The sequence below is a fragment of the Anas platyrhynchos genome, chromosome 14, assembly GCF_047663525.1.
Source record: "Anas platyrhynchos isolate ZD024472 breed Pekin duck chromosome 14, IASCAAS_PekinDuck_T2T, whole genome shotgun sequence".
Classification (NCBI taxonomy): domain Eukaryota; kingdom Metazoa; phylum Chordata; class Aves; order Anseriformes; family Anatidae; genus Anas; species Anas platyrhynchos.
The window spans coordinates 3,366,267-3,380,613 of NC_092600.1; the positions used below are offsets into that span (position 1 = coordinate 3,366,267).

At 38.5% G+C, this 14,347-nt stretch overlaps 1 protein-coding gene across 7 annotated transcripts in view; it reads right to left on the minus strand.

The window, feature by feature from the left end:
• Positions 1 to 14,347, minus strand: part of MACROH2A1 (macroH2A.1 histone) — a 45,905-nt gene that overhangs the window by 5,082 nt on the left and 26,476 nt on the right. For 4 of the 7 annotated variants that reach the window (XM_027468106.3, XM_027468105.3, XM_038186321.2 and 1 more), the window contains 3 exons: positions 8,831 to 8,930; positions 3,311 to 3,400; positions 38 to 212 (listed from right to left, as the gene is read on the minus strand). In XM_027468106.3, the coding sequence (XP_027323907.1) occupies positions 38 to 212; positions 3,311 to 3,400; positions 8,831 to 8,930 (365 nt within the window). Of the gene's footprint in view, positions 1 to 37; positions 213 to 3,310; positions 3,401 to 7,284; positions 7,376 to 8,830; positions 8,931 to 14,347 lie in introns of those variants that run through there. The other 3 variants (XM_027468108.3, XM_027468107.3, XM_027468111.3) reach the window with 2 other exon arrangements.

Genomic DNA, 14,347 nt, shown 5'->3' on the forward strand with positions numbered 1-14,347 from the left:
GCCTGTATCAACTATCATGTTTATGCAACAGCCTTACCTGCCACTGCCAATTGAAGGAAACGCAATTGATTTCAGCTTCTTTTCATCGGCCAGAGCCAAGCAGTTCTTCACTGTCTTTTCCAGCAGCTCCTCGCATTTGTCTGAGCCCCAACCTGGGCTATTACAGTGGATCACAAATTTTGCAGGCAATCCGTGGCCAGCACTGACAACAGCTAGTAAGAAATGAAAGTGAAACATAATTGCTTTCCTCTCATTAGGATTAAAAGAATGCGTATGTGATTAAAATAGCAAACAACTGACAGACATTCCTTTAGCCCCTGTGAATGTTTTAGATTACGAATCACACAGCCTTAAAATATAACAACATGATTACAGAGACTTTTCCACTTCCAGCTGTACTTTGCTGTGGTAATTTATAAATCATAGTTATAATAGAGCTTATTTTAGAGAGAGCAAGAATTCATGACTGACATCAAAGGAAACACATTCCTACTGGGGACTGTGCAAACTCGTCTAATGTTGGAGGAGAAAGGCAATAATACGCTAGGACATAAACCTGTTCAAGAGATGATCATCCTTCGGTTCAGAGTTCATTGCAGAGCTACAGTAAATCCCAGGATGCTGCACTGTCGGTGTTATGACTTGTGTGACCTTCAGCTACTCCTGCTAAACACACAGTTTATTTAGCCAACTTCTGATCACACTGAACTCAAATTGTCTTATTTCAGAGCTATTAGTGTTCTGCAAACTGATAAGGAAGCCTGGAAAAGGGTTGAATTCAAGTATTTGCTTTATTTCCATCTTTGTTTCTGAGTAAGTACAAAGAAGATTTTTTGTGATTTCAAAACTTTGGGCCTGGTTTTTTTCAAGCTTTTATGTGCATGGGTCATCCAAGACCGCTTAAACAATGCCTCTCTTAGTTAACTCTTTTGTCACATTTTTGACAGTTCGACAGGATGCGTTTACAGATTTACAAAGTTTGATTCATGCTGTTTATATGCCAGCAGGTGAGGCCTTAGATGTACAGAGATACGGATAACTTGTACCATACTGATCATATCATCAGGCTACTCTCAGGGACAGGTGGGGATTACAAAGACACACGAGGGTCTGCCTACAGACTACGTACAGTCAGTGTCCAGAGCAGTCCCTGTCTTGGTAACAACGCATCCTGGGTTCACTGCTTCCCATCGCAGGGCAGCAAACTGTGCTCTGCCTGCCAGAAAACCGGGCGAGAGATCCCTGCCATTTCTGACCTCACAGCTCTGCGGCTGCAGATAAAAACTTGTACGTTTTGGTTGTTTAAAAGTAGAGATGAAACTAAAACACCTTATTAACAAGCTCATGGAAGGAATAAACCTAGTTGGTCTCTCAAGGGCACGCACCAAACCTTCACAAACAGGCTTTGGGATATAATAATATAAAGCCGTAGAAGCACCAGAATAAAATGGGAGTTTGTTCAAAAAAGAGATAAGAAAAATACCATTTTTTTAATTTTAAAAAATCAGTTTTGCAAAGGTGCTTAAAGCCCAGAAATCCTCTACTCCATTTCAGAAGGTTTATGAGGCATTTTGTAATTTAAATATAGTAGAAATAACTCTTGGAGCACTACTATCACATATGGATACTATCCTGCAGCTGCTGAAGAAGAGAGAAAATAGACTTTGTCGTGTGGCATTCTGACAGGAGGTTAATCAGGAGAGTACACTTTAAAGGACAATGGAAGCACAAGGATTTATGTCCTTACAGGTTTGTAAATTCTCAACATGTTGAATAACCTCAGTGTTAGGCAACTTTAATTTGTCCTTATATGCAACTAAAACGTTGGCAGATTCAGACTACATCATAAATCCAAGAAAAATCTAATAAAAGCAGCTGACATATCTCTAGTCAGATGTGAAATGCTGATAATGTCTTCACACTGAATGAATAAAATACTGCATTGATACCCATCACCTACTATAATGCTTCTCAGACTGAGAGTGTATTCTAGGGCAGCCGTTAATTAACTCATAAGGATTTTGTTGAAGACAACCGTTAATTACCCGAAGTGGCCATTCCTTACTTCAAATGCAAATGCTCTGAACGGGAAGTTTTACTTTTGATATAGAAATGAACAGAAAGAACACGGCCACATTCTGTGCTAGTTACAATAATATTCCAGGTAAGGATCCCGGTTTTTATATTAAAGGGGATAGCCATGTCATTGGGAAATCTGAACAGCAGATATCCATGTAATGGAGAAATTGATTCGTGTCAATTCTTCTCCAGCAGTCCAGTGTCTGCTGGGGTAGCAGAGAGCTCCCTACAGGGTCAGGCTGCCAAGCAGCACTCAGATCTGAGGGATGCATTGATGTTTGAGAAGAAAATTTTTTCTCTCCAAATTGTGATCTATTTCTTAGCACAGTTTGATCAACTCATTAATAGGTTGATAAGCAATAGCGTACATAAACAAGTGAAAAAAAAAAGTAATTGATTCTACATATTTTTGTAGAACAATTCCAAGAAAAACTTATTAAAAATTTTAAAAAGCAAGGAAAAAAATTGTATTAAGCACCAGAAGTAAACAGTCATATTTTTTCCTGCCATAGCTCAAGTCTTACATCTTCCCCTCAGTTTTAGTCAAAATTCGTTTACAAAACTGCATGCACTCTATTTATTTTTATAGCATAAACACAGATGGCAGCACCAGCGTTCTATATGAACAACATGTATCAGCGATATCACAGATGGTGTCAGATTGCCATTACCAAACGTTAGTACTCCTATAGTAGATTTTTCTCAGATATTACATAAATTTTGATAACTAGGCATCAAAAAATCATAAGCTTCTACAGTGATGATTTTGGCACTTTTAGACCAATTACCCAACAGCTGCTTAACTTTAAGCACGTGCTTAAATTCAGTGAAAGTCAGTGGCTTTTTAGCAAAGCAGATGTTTAACAGAGTTGGACTCAACTGTTCTGAAAAATAAGCATCCAATTAATTGCTTTTATGACCTGTGCCCTCAATAATCAACATTCTTTGTGTATGCATGTATCCTTGAACAGCCCTGTTTTTACTTGTAACGTTACGTCACCACACCATTTCCTGGCTGCTTTGGTAATGGTTACTTAAGATGCATGGTGTGTATTTTAACTCTGGAGAGCACAAGTACCGTGTAACCCAGCAGAGTTGCCTGGGGACACCATGAACACGAGCAGTGTGCTAGAATGAGCTTGGCCAACTGACTGCAACAAGGACTGCTGCAGACGTTGAAGCTCGCGACCCCAGTGTATTTTTTCCCTGTTTCCGAAGCGCAGAGCCTCACCTCCAGCTATGTCCAAGGGCCCGTTCTTTTTCCGAAGCTCAATGACAGCTTCCACGAACTCCTTGCCGCCTTTCTTTTCCAAAGTGCTCCCTGAACAGAGAATTGTTATTTTACTTCTCTGATCCCAGCTTTCCACAGCAGACACATGATTCATCATTACTGGCAATTACATCAGTCTAGATTTTTCTGCCCAAATGTTTTTTGGGGACTGCAAAGTAAGATCTAAACCTTTTGGGACTTCAGAATTAGCTAGTCATTAAAAACAACAACAACGACAACAAAAATGAAAAACCAAAAAAGACAACCCTAAGAACCCAAAAACCTCATGTCTGTATCCCTTGCTAACATTCTCAGACTGTGATTTTCACGTCAAAACATCTGACGTGCCACCCCTATCTCCTTCCTTAGCATAAGCATCTGTCAGTGTGAAATGCTGCAAGAGAATGTGCTAGCTCAAGGGTGGTTGAAGGTTCATAATTCCTGCCTTCAAGGTTCATTTCCCCTCTCTCTTATAAATGGTTTTAAAGAGCCATTTGCCACAATAAGAATTTGAGACTCACCTGATCTTGGTCCCTGACCCCAACAGGTGGCACCAGGAATGAAACAGTCTCGTGAGTGCAGCGGGCTGCTTTACTTGGTAACTGCCCAGCTTGTTGAGCCACCTTTAACCAAGAGGAAGAGCCTCAGAAATAAGGAGAATCTCTAAGGAACATATTCCTCCAATGAACTTCTCTAGCTACAGCTAAGGAACTGGACAAAGTCATTTTGGGAGTAGAAGAGCTGTGCAGTGTTATCAGGGCAACCAAAAGGTATGCCGTTTACAAAGGCAGTCCATCACTAAATGGTTTAGATCTTATTTTGCAGCTCTAGTTTTAGGTATTAATATAATAAAAACAGCCCAAGAAAGCATTTTCCTAACTACATAAGCATCCCAAATAATTTTGTACTGTGCATATTAATTATACAGGTAAATAAGTAAAAAGCAGTGGTATCATAAAGGCTCTTATTTGAGACATTACTTTGAAAACTGATTTCCAAAAATTCAGAACAGGATCTCTAAAGATCTAGACATTCATTTGGTGAAACCCCTTACTTTCACTGATGAGGAAAGAAAAAAACGCATTTTCTGATGGAAGTGCACATATTGTATGCTCAAGGAAGCAGAGCCCCTCCTCCAAGATTCAGTTTAACATGCAGAGCTATGGCTCTAGGAACTAAGAGGACTGCCAGAAGCTTTTGTTCTGACACCGTTGCTGAATTTCTTCCAACAGGAATATTAGAAGTTCCTTGTTTCTTGAAAAACAAGGCATTTGTTCGTTCAAAAACTGACCGTGTGACCCTACCTCTATTTTGCTATTGGCAGCTTATTGCTTTTGGGGTACAAAAGCTGAGGCTAATTAAAAAACACATCCCATATTTTGCTTACTTCATAACCTATTCACAATTGGTGTTTGCCAGAAGTCAGACTGCGAGGTCAGACTGTGTATGTCAGAGCACAATTTGCTCCTTGTACTCATTTAAGCTTATTTGCGTAAATACTTTAGTCTAAGTTTATTTAGACAAATTCCTCACTGAGATTGTTTCTGAAACTCAAAGCTACCTGTGCAACAGAGTGGGAGGCACCACCCAGCAAATCTCTCAGACAAGACAGTAATGGCTTTATCAATAGCAGCAAGTCCTAGGAGAGGGTGCTCTGAACAGAGATCCCCCAGGACGGAGGGGCTCCAAAGGACAGTGCCTTTCGCAGACGGCAGCACGACGCACAGTGCCCTTTGCTGAGCTTATTTACCTGGTGTGGCTGACACTGGGCACTTGTGAAATCACTCTGACAGGGAGGGGATGGGGAGGGAAAGAAGCACTTTTCCATCCCAGTTAGATTCTTGTTTGTGTATTGCCATATCACGCTCGTGTTCGCACTCGTGTATGTATCCCAGTTACATTCCCCATGAATCCATGAACTCAATCAGTCCTAAACCCCATGACAGTCATAATCCTTAATTTCTCTTGTTTCAAGGCAAAACATAATTAAGCCTTGTACAGAACTTAGGAACAGAAAAGATCTATTAACTGGGTCATCTCTTTGCCATTGCAAAGCTGTTGTACATTTAATGGAATTTAGCCTAGTTTTGTTTAATTCAATCCAGGAAGACCAGCTTTTCCCCTTCTACTGGGAATTAATTTATAATTAAAAGCAATGAACAACCTTGTCAGTTTATTTCATGGAGCACTCTTCTCACAGATATACAGCAAAGAAGAGCAAGAGTAGTACATGCTGTGAATCAGTGATGGTTTCTGCATTTACTCCTAAATACGTTCTTCTGCTAAATAGTAATGCTCTATATTGAAATTATATTTCAGAACTAGGTTGTAAATTAGCTTCATCTTGGAAAGGACATACTGTATTTAATCATTTTCCACTACATTAGGAAGTTTCTTGATGGAAGTCTTGCTTCACAGCTTCAAGGTTAGTAGCTTATTTGCTCACAGGCATAAATATGTGCCACTCCCATGAGAATAAGGTCATTATCTCATGCTTTCCAAGCAGGCATCGGTATCAGTGTTGAAAACAGCGTTAGCAGAAATTTAGGCTCTAAAATTCTCAGAATAAGCCCCCAGTACATTTAAATTGTTAGGGAAAAAACAACGAAAAATTAAAAAAAATTTAGATGGGTAAAAGTTAATCACTGGAAGCTAGGCATTTGTGCACTTCCATTCTTTCTTACAGCAGTCAGAGGCAACAGGAACCTACGCTAAGGTATGAGCAGTGCGGCTTTGAGAGAAAATTTTCTTTGTAGGGTAGCTTCTTAAGCAGCTCTTTGTCAAAGGGCAGGAGACGAGCACATTAGCTAAATGAGTCTGACAGACTTTAGAAGCACATTCTTTAGATACAGGGTATTATGACACTTGTCTTTTACCGTCTCTGCATAATATTTAGCCAGCCAAGTCACAGCTGTTCCCGCTCCGACAGGCTACACAGAACTACATTTTTCTGCACGTTACTCAGAAAGTAGCTCCTTCAGAAACAGCAGCTGTGTCAGGCTTGCCCGCCCTGCGGCAGGACAAGAGCCCTTCAAGCCAGCACTGAAGCAGGGCCTTCGGCACGAAGGGATACCCCTTGCACAGTGGCTGACACAGTGTAAAACAGAGGCTGGGATAATGTGACTTTTTTTTCCTTTAAAAAAGCATGGCGTGTCATCACCCTCATCAGCAACTTCTGTATTTGGCCCAAATTCTGATTTGCGTTCTGAAATTACTCAGCAGTTCAGTTAAAGTGTTGCTGCCTGGTTATGAAATCCTTCAAAATATTGTGCTTAGAGAAGGGTAATACCCAGACAGGAGTTACCCTGAGCAAACCAGAGATACAATTTAAGACGTCTGTCATGCTGTATTACGATGCCTTGTTTCATCAGTGCAGCTTAGATGACTGACCATATGAAAAATGTGTGTTGCATCTCTAGCCATGTGCTTGTAAGGACCATTGAGCAGGGCTACAAAGGTAATTGGTCTATAAGCTAAAGCCTGAAAAAAATTAATCTTAAAAGAGTTCAGAAAATACAGGTGGGGTAGATCCAGCATGTCAGATGTGAACATCTGAAACTTGGCATGGAGAGAGCGTACTGGAAGTGGCCAGAAATCTAAAGATCGAGACTCAAAGTGTATTGAAAACAGGCATTTAATATGCCAAACAACCAATGTGGTAATTCATTTTCCTTGCTCACATGCCTGCATTGCACATATATTGCTCTTGCACTTCAAATTTTGATAATGCGTTCTATCATTACTTCTGAAAATCTGATTTGGTGATACAAATCAGAAATGCCTACTGAGTTGGCAATAATTAATTTCTTTTTCTTATCCGTCAGGACTGCTGGAAGTGAGAAATAAATGCAAATCTGCATAGCTACAACAAGCTTGTGGCTGCTGATTGACCATGCACACACATACAAACTCCGCAGCACTGAACTTTCCATTACCTACTTCACCACCGGTGTAGAAGTCAGAGTTTGTCGGGTGAACGACAGCATCACTGTCGATCGTGGCAATGTCAGCCTGTACAACTTGCAACTACAACAGGTAAACAGATGTATATCAACCACGTTGGACAGAGACCCAGCACAGGCTCTACATTTACACATGTACCAACGTCCATAGTTCCTACCTTTACATCTCCAAACCTTGCGCCAAAGGAGTATGCTGAGTTGTGTGTGCAGGTGTGTGTAGAGAAAGGGGTGTAGGGAACAGGAGGAGGAATATTGAGTACGACATGATCAAATCAACGTTAAAATGACAAGTCAGAGCAATCAAATGAGATCATTTCCAAAGCTTTAAGATCAGCTAATTCCCCATTTCACTTTGCAGAAACCTAGAACAACTAGTTCCCCACAGAGCATGACACTAAAATACGGAATCTGTTTAAAAAAAGAAATTTAGGATCATCAAGCCAAACAAAATAACTAGTTTCTCCATTTTGTCAGCACCAATAAGCTGACAAGCACTAATCTTGATATGAATAGCAAGTTATCATTTTGTTTCTAAAAATGACAGTCTCCTTCATATGGAAGAAACCACGTATTTGCAGGGCTTTACTGAATATGATTTCAAACATGTAAGTGATCAATCTTTATTTTAAAGGCAAGGCATATTCTCTATATGTTGTAAAGGCTGAGACATGTAAAAATATACATATCTCAGAGAAATACTGACTTAAAAATTAGCCTTAAGTCTTTTTCTTATTAAATTACATAAGAACATTCCCATAGGAAATGCAGTAGTAGGAGAATTATGGGTTGCATTCCATTAAGGAAGTTTAAAAAAGAGACAGCAGCAGGTATAATCAAATAACAGGGGAAGGCAGTACATAATGCAGGGATTTTTCTTTTGCTGAAGAGCAGACAGTTGAAGAAGGATTTGGTTTTCAATTTGTAACAAGATAGATGTTTAAAAGTGATACCCCATCAATGATAATATCTGCAAGTTCAGTGTTGGTGTAATATCAGTTTTTGTTTTCAGCTGAATGTGAATGTGACGGAGTAATTTAAACACAATGGAAACATAATTTGACTGAATCAAACATGGAATCATGGTAGAAAAAATTGGGGGATAGTTAATTATTTAATCATTCCTCTTTAAATAATGTTACGCCTACTCTGATTATAAGAAAAACACAACCAAAAAACACAGAGATTGCAGTTAGAATGGAGAAACTGCTTATTTTGAAAACAACCTGACAAAAAAAAGGTATTTTAGTCCTCAAAGAAGCCACATAAGAAACCCCCCAAAATAGCTAACAGTCACATATGATCATTATGGAAAAGAATTTAATTTGTTTTAACTGAATTCAGCTTAAAGATTAGCAAGTTTTCAGATTTGGTAATGTCTTTTGGCTATAGTTCTTCAACAAAAGAGAACGTGGAAGATTTGAATTTGGCTCTTATTCAATGTATGAAGCCCTACAGAGTAAATTCTGGGTTCCATAATTTCCATGTGACCGTTAGTTGTGTCAACCCATGCCCCATTTACCTAGGTCATCTTTAAGGTCAATGTCAGCATTGGTAGGATTGATAATGGCCTCCACCTCGAAGCCGGCTAAATTACTGATTTCACTGTGAATAAGGTTCAGCTGAAAAGAAAAGCATGAGGTGGGAAATAACAGGACAGCTGGGAAATCACAGAGAAGCTGCAGAAAAGTGAGCTTTGCAACACAGATGGAGATAGCATCACTGCAAACAAATATGCAAAATAAAAGGCAGGTCATAAGGAGGGTTTGTTATCCAAAAAAAATATTCAAACACAAGACTCAAACATTGTTCACACCAGGAGGAAGTAAATGTACCTACTAACAAGCTTTAGGCTGTCTTCTATCTGGAATTCTTATTTTGGCATTATAAAGGGCTATTTGTTTTTCCTGAAAGGATAGATGAAAGACACCCTAATAATTTCACATGTGTTAATTACATTAGTCACATGCATGTACTGTGACTGTTCAGCACTGAAACAGGAAAAGAGATACCGCTTCTCCTTATTTAAGCTAGCAAACTGGAGCACGTCTTCAGGAAAGCAGGCTCTTGGCTCCAGAGCTCACTCCACCCCAGCAAGGGGCCACACTTTTGCTTCCCATGCTAGTGGTCCCCATACTCTGAGCTGCAGTCCCTTCACATGCCCACTTCTGCTGGCTTTGTGACCAGCAACCTACTGCAAACAGACACACTCATGTGCTTACCACTTCTAGTTATTATTTTATTTGCCTTACTTCCTTTTGTTATTTATGTTATTTTGTTATTTATGAAAGTAGAAATGTTAACCCCACCCATTAATGCCCATTAACTCCAAGTAACACCCCTGATTTCAACTCCTACCATCATATTTTGAGCAAGATTTACAAACAGATAAGAAGCCAAGGAAATATACAGACCATCAGTGGTAACTGACTGGTGCTGAAGTGCAAAGTTAATTGCATGATTTCCTTGCTGCTGATGGTTCGGGTGTCTCCTGTGACCCATGTCACAGAAACAACTCCATAATTTGAGACAATTTGATGTAAATGCCAAAGTCAGCAACACTAAAACTGCAGTACACTGACAGATACATAAGGAGGCTTATAAGCAGGGGTTTGGACCACTGCTCTGCAGCCAACCCTGGGAAGTCTGATTTCACATGCACCAGTTTTACTGGCCCCAAAACTTTGTACTTTACAGAGGAAAAAAAAATCCAGACTTTTTTTTTTATGAAAATCCAGACTTTTTTACATGGAAATAGACTGTTGCTATCATAAATTATGCTTAGATCTACAACATGCATATCCATTTAAAAATCACCGTTTCAAAAGATGATTGGGCAACAGGGAAAGCAACTACAGAAGGGAAAGTTCTCATTTATTTATGCAATCCTGAAGCCAGCTGAAACTAAGTGAGGCTTTCCTTCTAATCCAAAGCCCACTGGATTCAACATACAAAGCTTAACATAAACATTCAGGCGCGGCAATTAATCTCATCAATAACTGAATTTCATCTCGTGGATTGTAATCCACATTCTGTAAACTTTTTATATCTTCTCCATGTGTGAGTTTATTAATAGGGAATACAAACCAATTCATGAAACCAATACGAATGAATGGTCATTTAAGCAGGCCAACATACACCAATTTAAGTTTTATGAATAAAATTATTTCTACTTCATTCATATGATTACATGAATTGACCTTCCTTTTCTGCAATATCATATATTTTGCATATGTTGCATGAAAAAACTATGTTACCTTAATATAGGGTGATTTAGGCTAAAAATAAGTGTGATTCAGCCCCATTTTAAGTATGAGTCTGTATGGGAGTCTGTAACAAATCTAAGAAAGCTTACTTTCCAAATAGCTTAGAATCCTTTATTACTTCACACTTGGTGAGTTATTCATACTCGAGTTTGAGTCTTGAGTTTGACTACAAGCAACTGCTGTTTAAAAAAAAAAAAAGTCAAATCAAGTCAAACCAAAATGTTAAAGAAACTATGAATTTTGAAATAAAAAAACAATCAACAAAATACATGCACACACCAAAAGACTGTTTTGTGGAAATTTTAGTATGTTCCTAAGCACATTTCATTCATTTTATAAGTGACTTTCTGATCCCTAATGCCCTATATTCTAAAAGTTTTTGCCCAAGATTTATTGACTAACTACCATCTTGGTTTCCAACCTTTAAACTATCTCTGCACCTACGCATATATGGGATTTGCAAAGCAACCAGTTGGCAATTAAAGCTTCAACTTAAAAGCAACAACAAAATGCTCAAAAAGCTGCCCATAACTGATGACGTGTTGGCAGCTAAGCATTATTTTGCTGAGTTTTGCATTTACTGTTCAACGTACTGTTAGCCAACTGTCAAGTAGTACAGTAAAAAACAAAAGTTCTCCTATAGGTTTAAATACTCCATTGAATAATTCCTCAATTTTACTACTCAACAGTACGAAGCATTTATTTTAGACAAAAGAAATTAATCCCTAAAGGGACACTTAAAAAAAACAACATATGACAACTTGCATATACACGTGTAATAAAGAATGGATGTGACTTTAGGTAACATTTACATTAAGTGCTAGATAAAATGCAGATGGCACTGGCACATACATGAGTACTTTCTACTGAGCTAAGCCTTGCATTTCTCAGTTCAGACAGAATTACCTTTAAATTCTTGGAACTTTTTCTGATTTGAGCTTCATACAAAAAACTATAGATGCCCTTTTGCAGACCAACAATCTGAGATCTTTCTTAAAGTCCATACCCTGGTGCTCAGGCTTGAGGTCTTAAAAGTCTGCCTCTGCTCTATAACAGTCTCAGGAAAATTAAACTAGTTAATGTGCAGAATGTCACATTTCCACTGGAATGTCATTTGTAGGATGTGCAATCACTTAAATATTAACTGGATTTTAATATTGTATAGTGTAGAACTAACACATTTCTGCAAGTATAACTGAAGGGTTCTTAGCCATTTCCTGATCTCCAGGAACTTCTAGCTGAATGTCAGCAGCCGTCTTAAGATTTGAAGCAATAACAGTAAAAAACTGAACAATAGCAATATTGGCTACAGGTTAGCAATATTTTCCATTGTGTTTTTCATTAATTAAATCTGGGGATATTAGACATACGAAGAGCCATTCTTGCAAGTAAAACCTTTCCTTTTGCCTTCTGCAAATGTGAGGCCAAGAAAAAAAGATATTTGCTTTAAACTCTGAATTATGTGCTACTAAGAATGAGATTATTTTATTCCTTCTCCACATCTAGCAAATCATTTCCTGTCCTAGCAGACAGCGGTTCTGCAGACTAAAGAGACATGCTGTAAAAGTGTTCAAGGATATCAAGTTCAAAAGACACTGATTGTTTGATTATTTTTTGTTTGTTTGTTTTAAGGTTTCTGTGTTTGCACAGTAGTTTACATCTCTATTAAGAACACACAACATTAAAATATGCTGAAAATCTGTAAGCACAAGTTCAAGACAAATTGCTGTGATCAATATGAACATTTTTGCGTTCCAACTGAACAGCTCAAAATGTTTTAACACATTAAGCTTTCCTGCCATCCATGTAAAGAGTGCAGTTGGGTCTCCATTTCACGAATGAGGAAGACAGCAGAAAGATGAGGTGATTCACAGCATCTCAGAATCAGCCAACTCCAGAAGGCAGGAGTCGTATTGCCAGGCCTCCATGTGAACCATCTAAATGTGCTGTCCTCCCTGCCCGACAGACTAGAGGGTTTTCCTTCCTTCAGAACGCTCTTTAAAAAGCGCGGCTATCTTAAGTGGAAGAAAGGTCCTCCTCCAAACAGGCAATCAATCACCTTTAGTCTTCACGTGCTTTGAAAATACGTAACGTGCACAAGCCTAAGACATCAAGCCACAATGCTTGTCTAGGCCAGCTATTGAAGGAAATTCTTTTATCATTGTGTTTATGAAAGTCATGTGGCACTAATTTAAGACTGCTACAACTAAACATTTCTTTCTCCTGTTAAGCGTCAGAATTAACAGACTTTGATGAACATTTTAAATATCACTATTATCCTTTTAAACAGCAATTGCATGTAGAAGTGGCTAAGTAGAAGCACTTAGTTGATTCAAAGTCTCTGCATTTTTTAAAGATTGTTACATTTCATTTGTAAATTTCCAAAATAAAAAAAAACAATTATTTGAGATTACCACGTGTCACAAACAATTATCAATCACCACAAGTAAGCACCCAGTCTGCTAACCCTGCACTCAGCAGCAGACATCCTGGCTCATGGATGGTTCATCATCCTGGCTGATATCTTTTTAACAGAAGAAAATCAAAAATATGTTGATTTGGAAAACAATGTAGAATACTTTAAAAACATTTCTAGGACTGAGCCACCATAACAGGGGTATATTTTTGTTTTTATGCTAAATGAAATGTTTTTGATCACTGCAATGTAAAGTTTTTTTTTGCATTGTAGGATTTCCCACTTTCAGTCTTAACATGAATGCCTGAAAGAATTCGGGTTGGTCTAAACATGCTGTTTTGGGAGTAAGTCATAACAAACAAGAATTTCATTTTGAACTCCCACATAACAAGATACAGAAAATTTGTGTATTTGTTAGACATAGCCTACTTTTTATGTAGATTTTTATACTAATCATTTACTGCTCCTAAAGAGGCTTTCTCTCATGGAGTCAAAAGCAAAATATAATCTGTGCTAGAAATATCTCAACAACATCTGTGCATTTTCCACCCCTGAGAAAATAATCCATTTCATTTGGACTGTTTCCTCACAGGAGCCAAACTGGTTTTCATTTTTCTCTTATTTACATGTACTGTGTTAGAAACACAGCCTAACACCTGACCCCTCTCACGTCAATGGAAAAAATGTGGGGCTAACAGACAAAGAACCAGTCTGAGGATGGGCACATAGCACCCCATGTCTTTACAGGGGGCTGCACTCCAAGGGAATGAGAAAGCCAGAAAGTCCATTTCCCAGCACAAGCTACTCACTGGGAAGCTCTCTGACAGACACTGGCTGTGCTCACCACTGCTTAAAGCAGTCCTGGAGTTCATCATTTTCTTCCTCTGAGCCCAACAGCAAAGCCCCATCGATTTGTAGGCTAGTCTTGTTAGAACACTTTAGTTCTGATTACAGGTTTCCTATGGTAACTAACTAAAAGGGGCTCAAAGTCAGGTATAAAACTCTTTCTTACTTGCCTTCTTGGCAAGTAATGTCGTTTATAAGTTTTGGGTTCCAATTTAGTCATCAAAATGTTTATAAAAATATGCTCTAAACCACCCCCTGTGGAAGTACTCAAATAGCAAAAAGCCTACCAAAACATAAAAAACTACCAAACCAACAGTCTGGCTCTAGCTGTAAAATTAACTGGGGAAAACAAGAAATCTTGCAAGAAATAATGTTACTTTCATGCATTTTAAACTTAGTAAGCAAGTTGTGGAAAGGTAAATGGAGAACAACCTCAACACGAAATAAAAACGAATCAGAGGATACATTCCACAATGGACAAAAATGGTTCATCTTTTATGGCTTACAACAC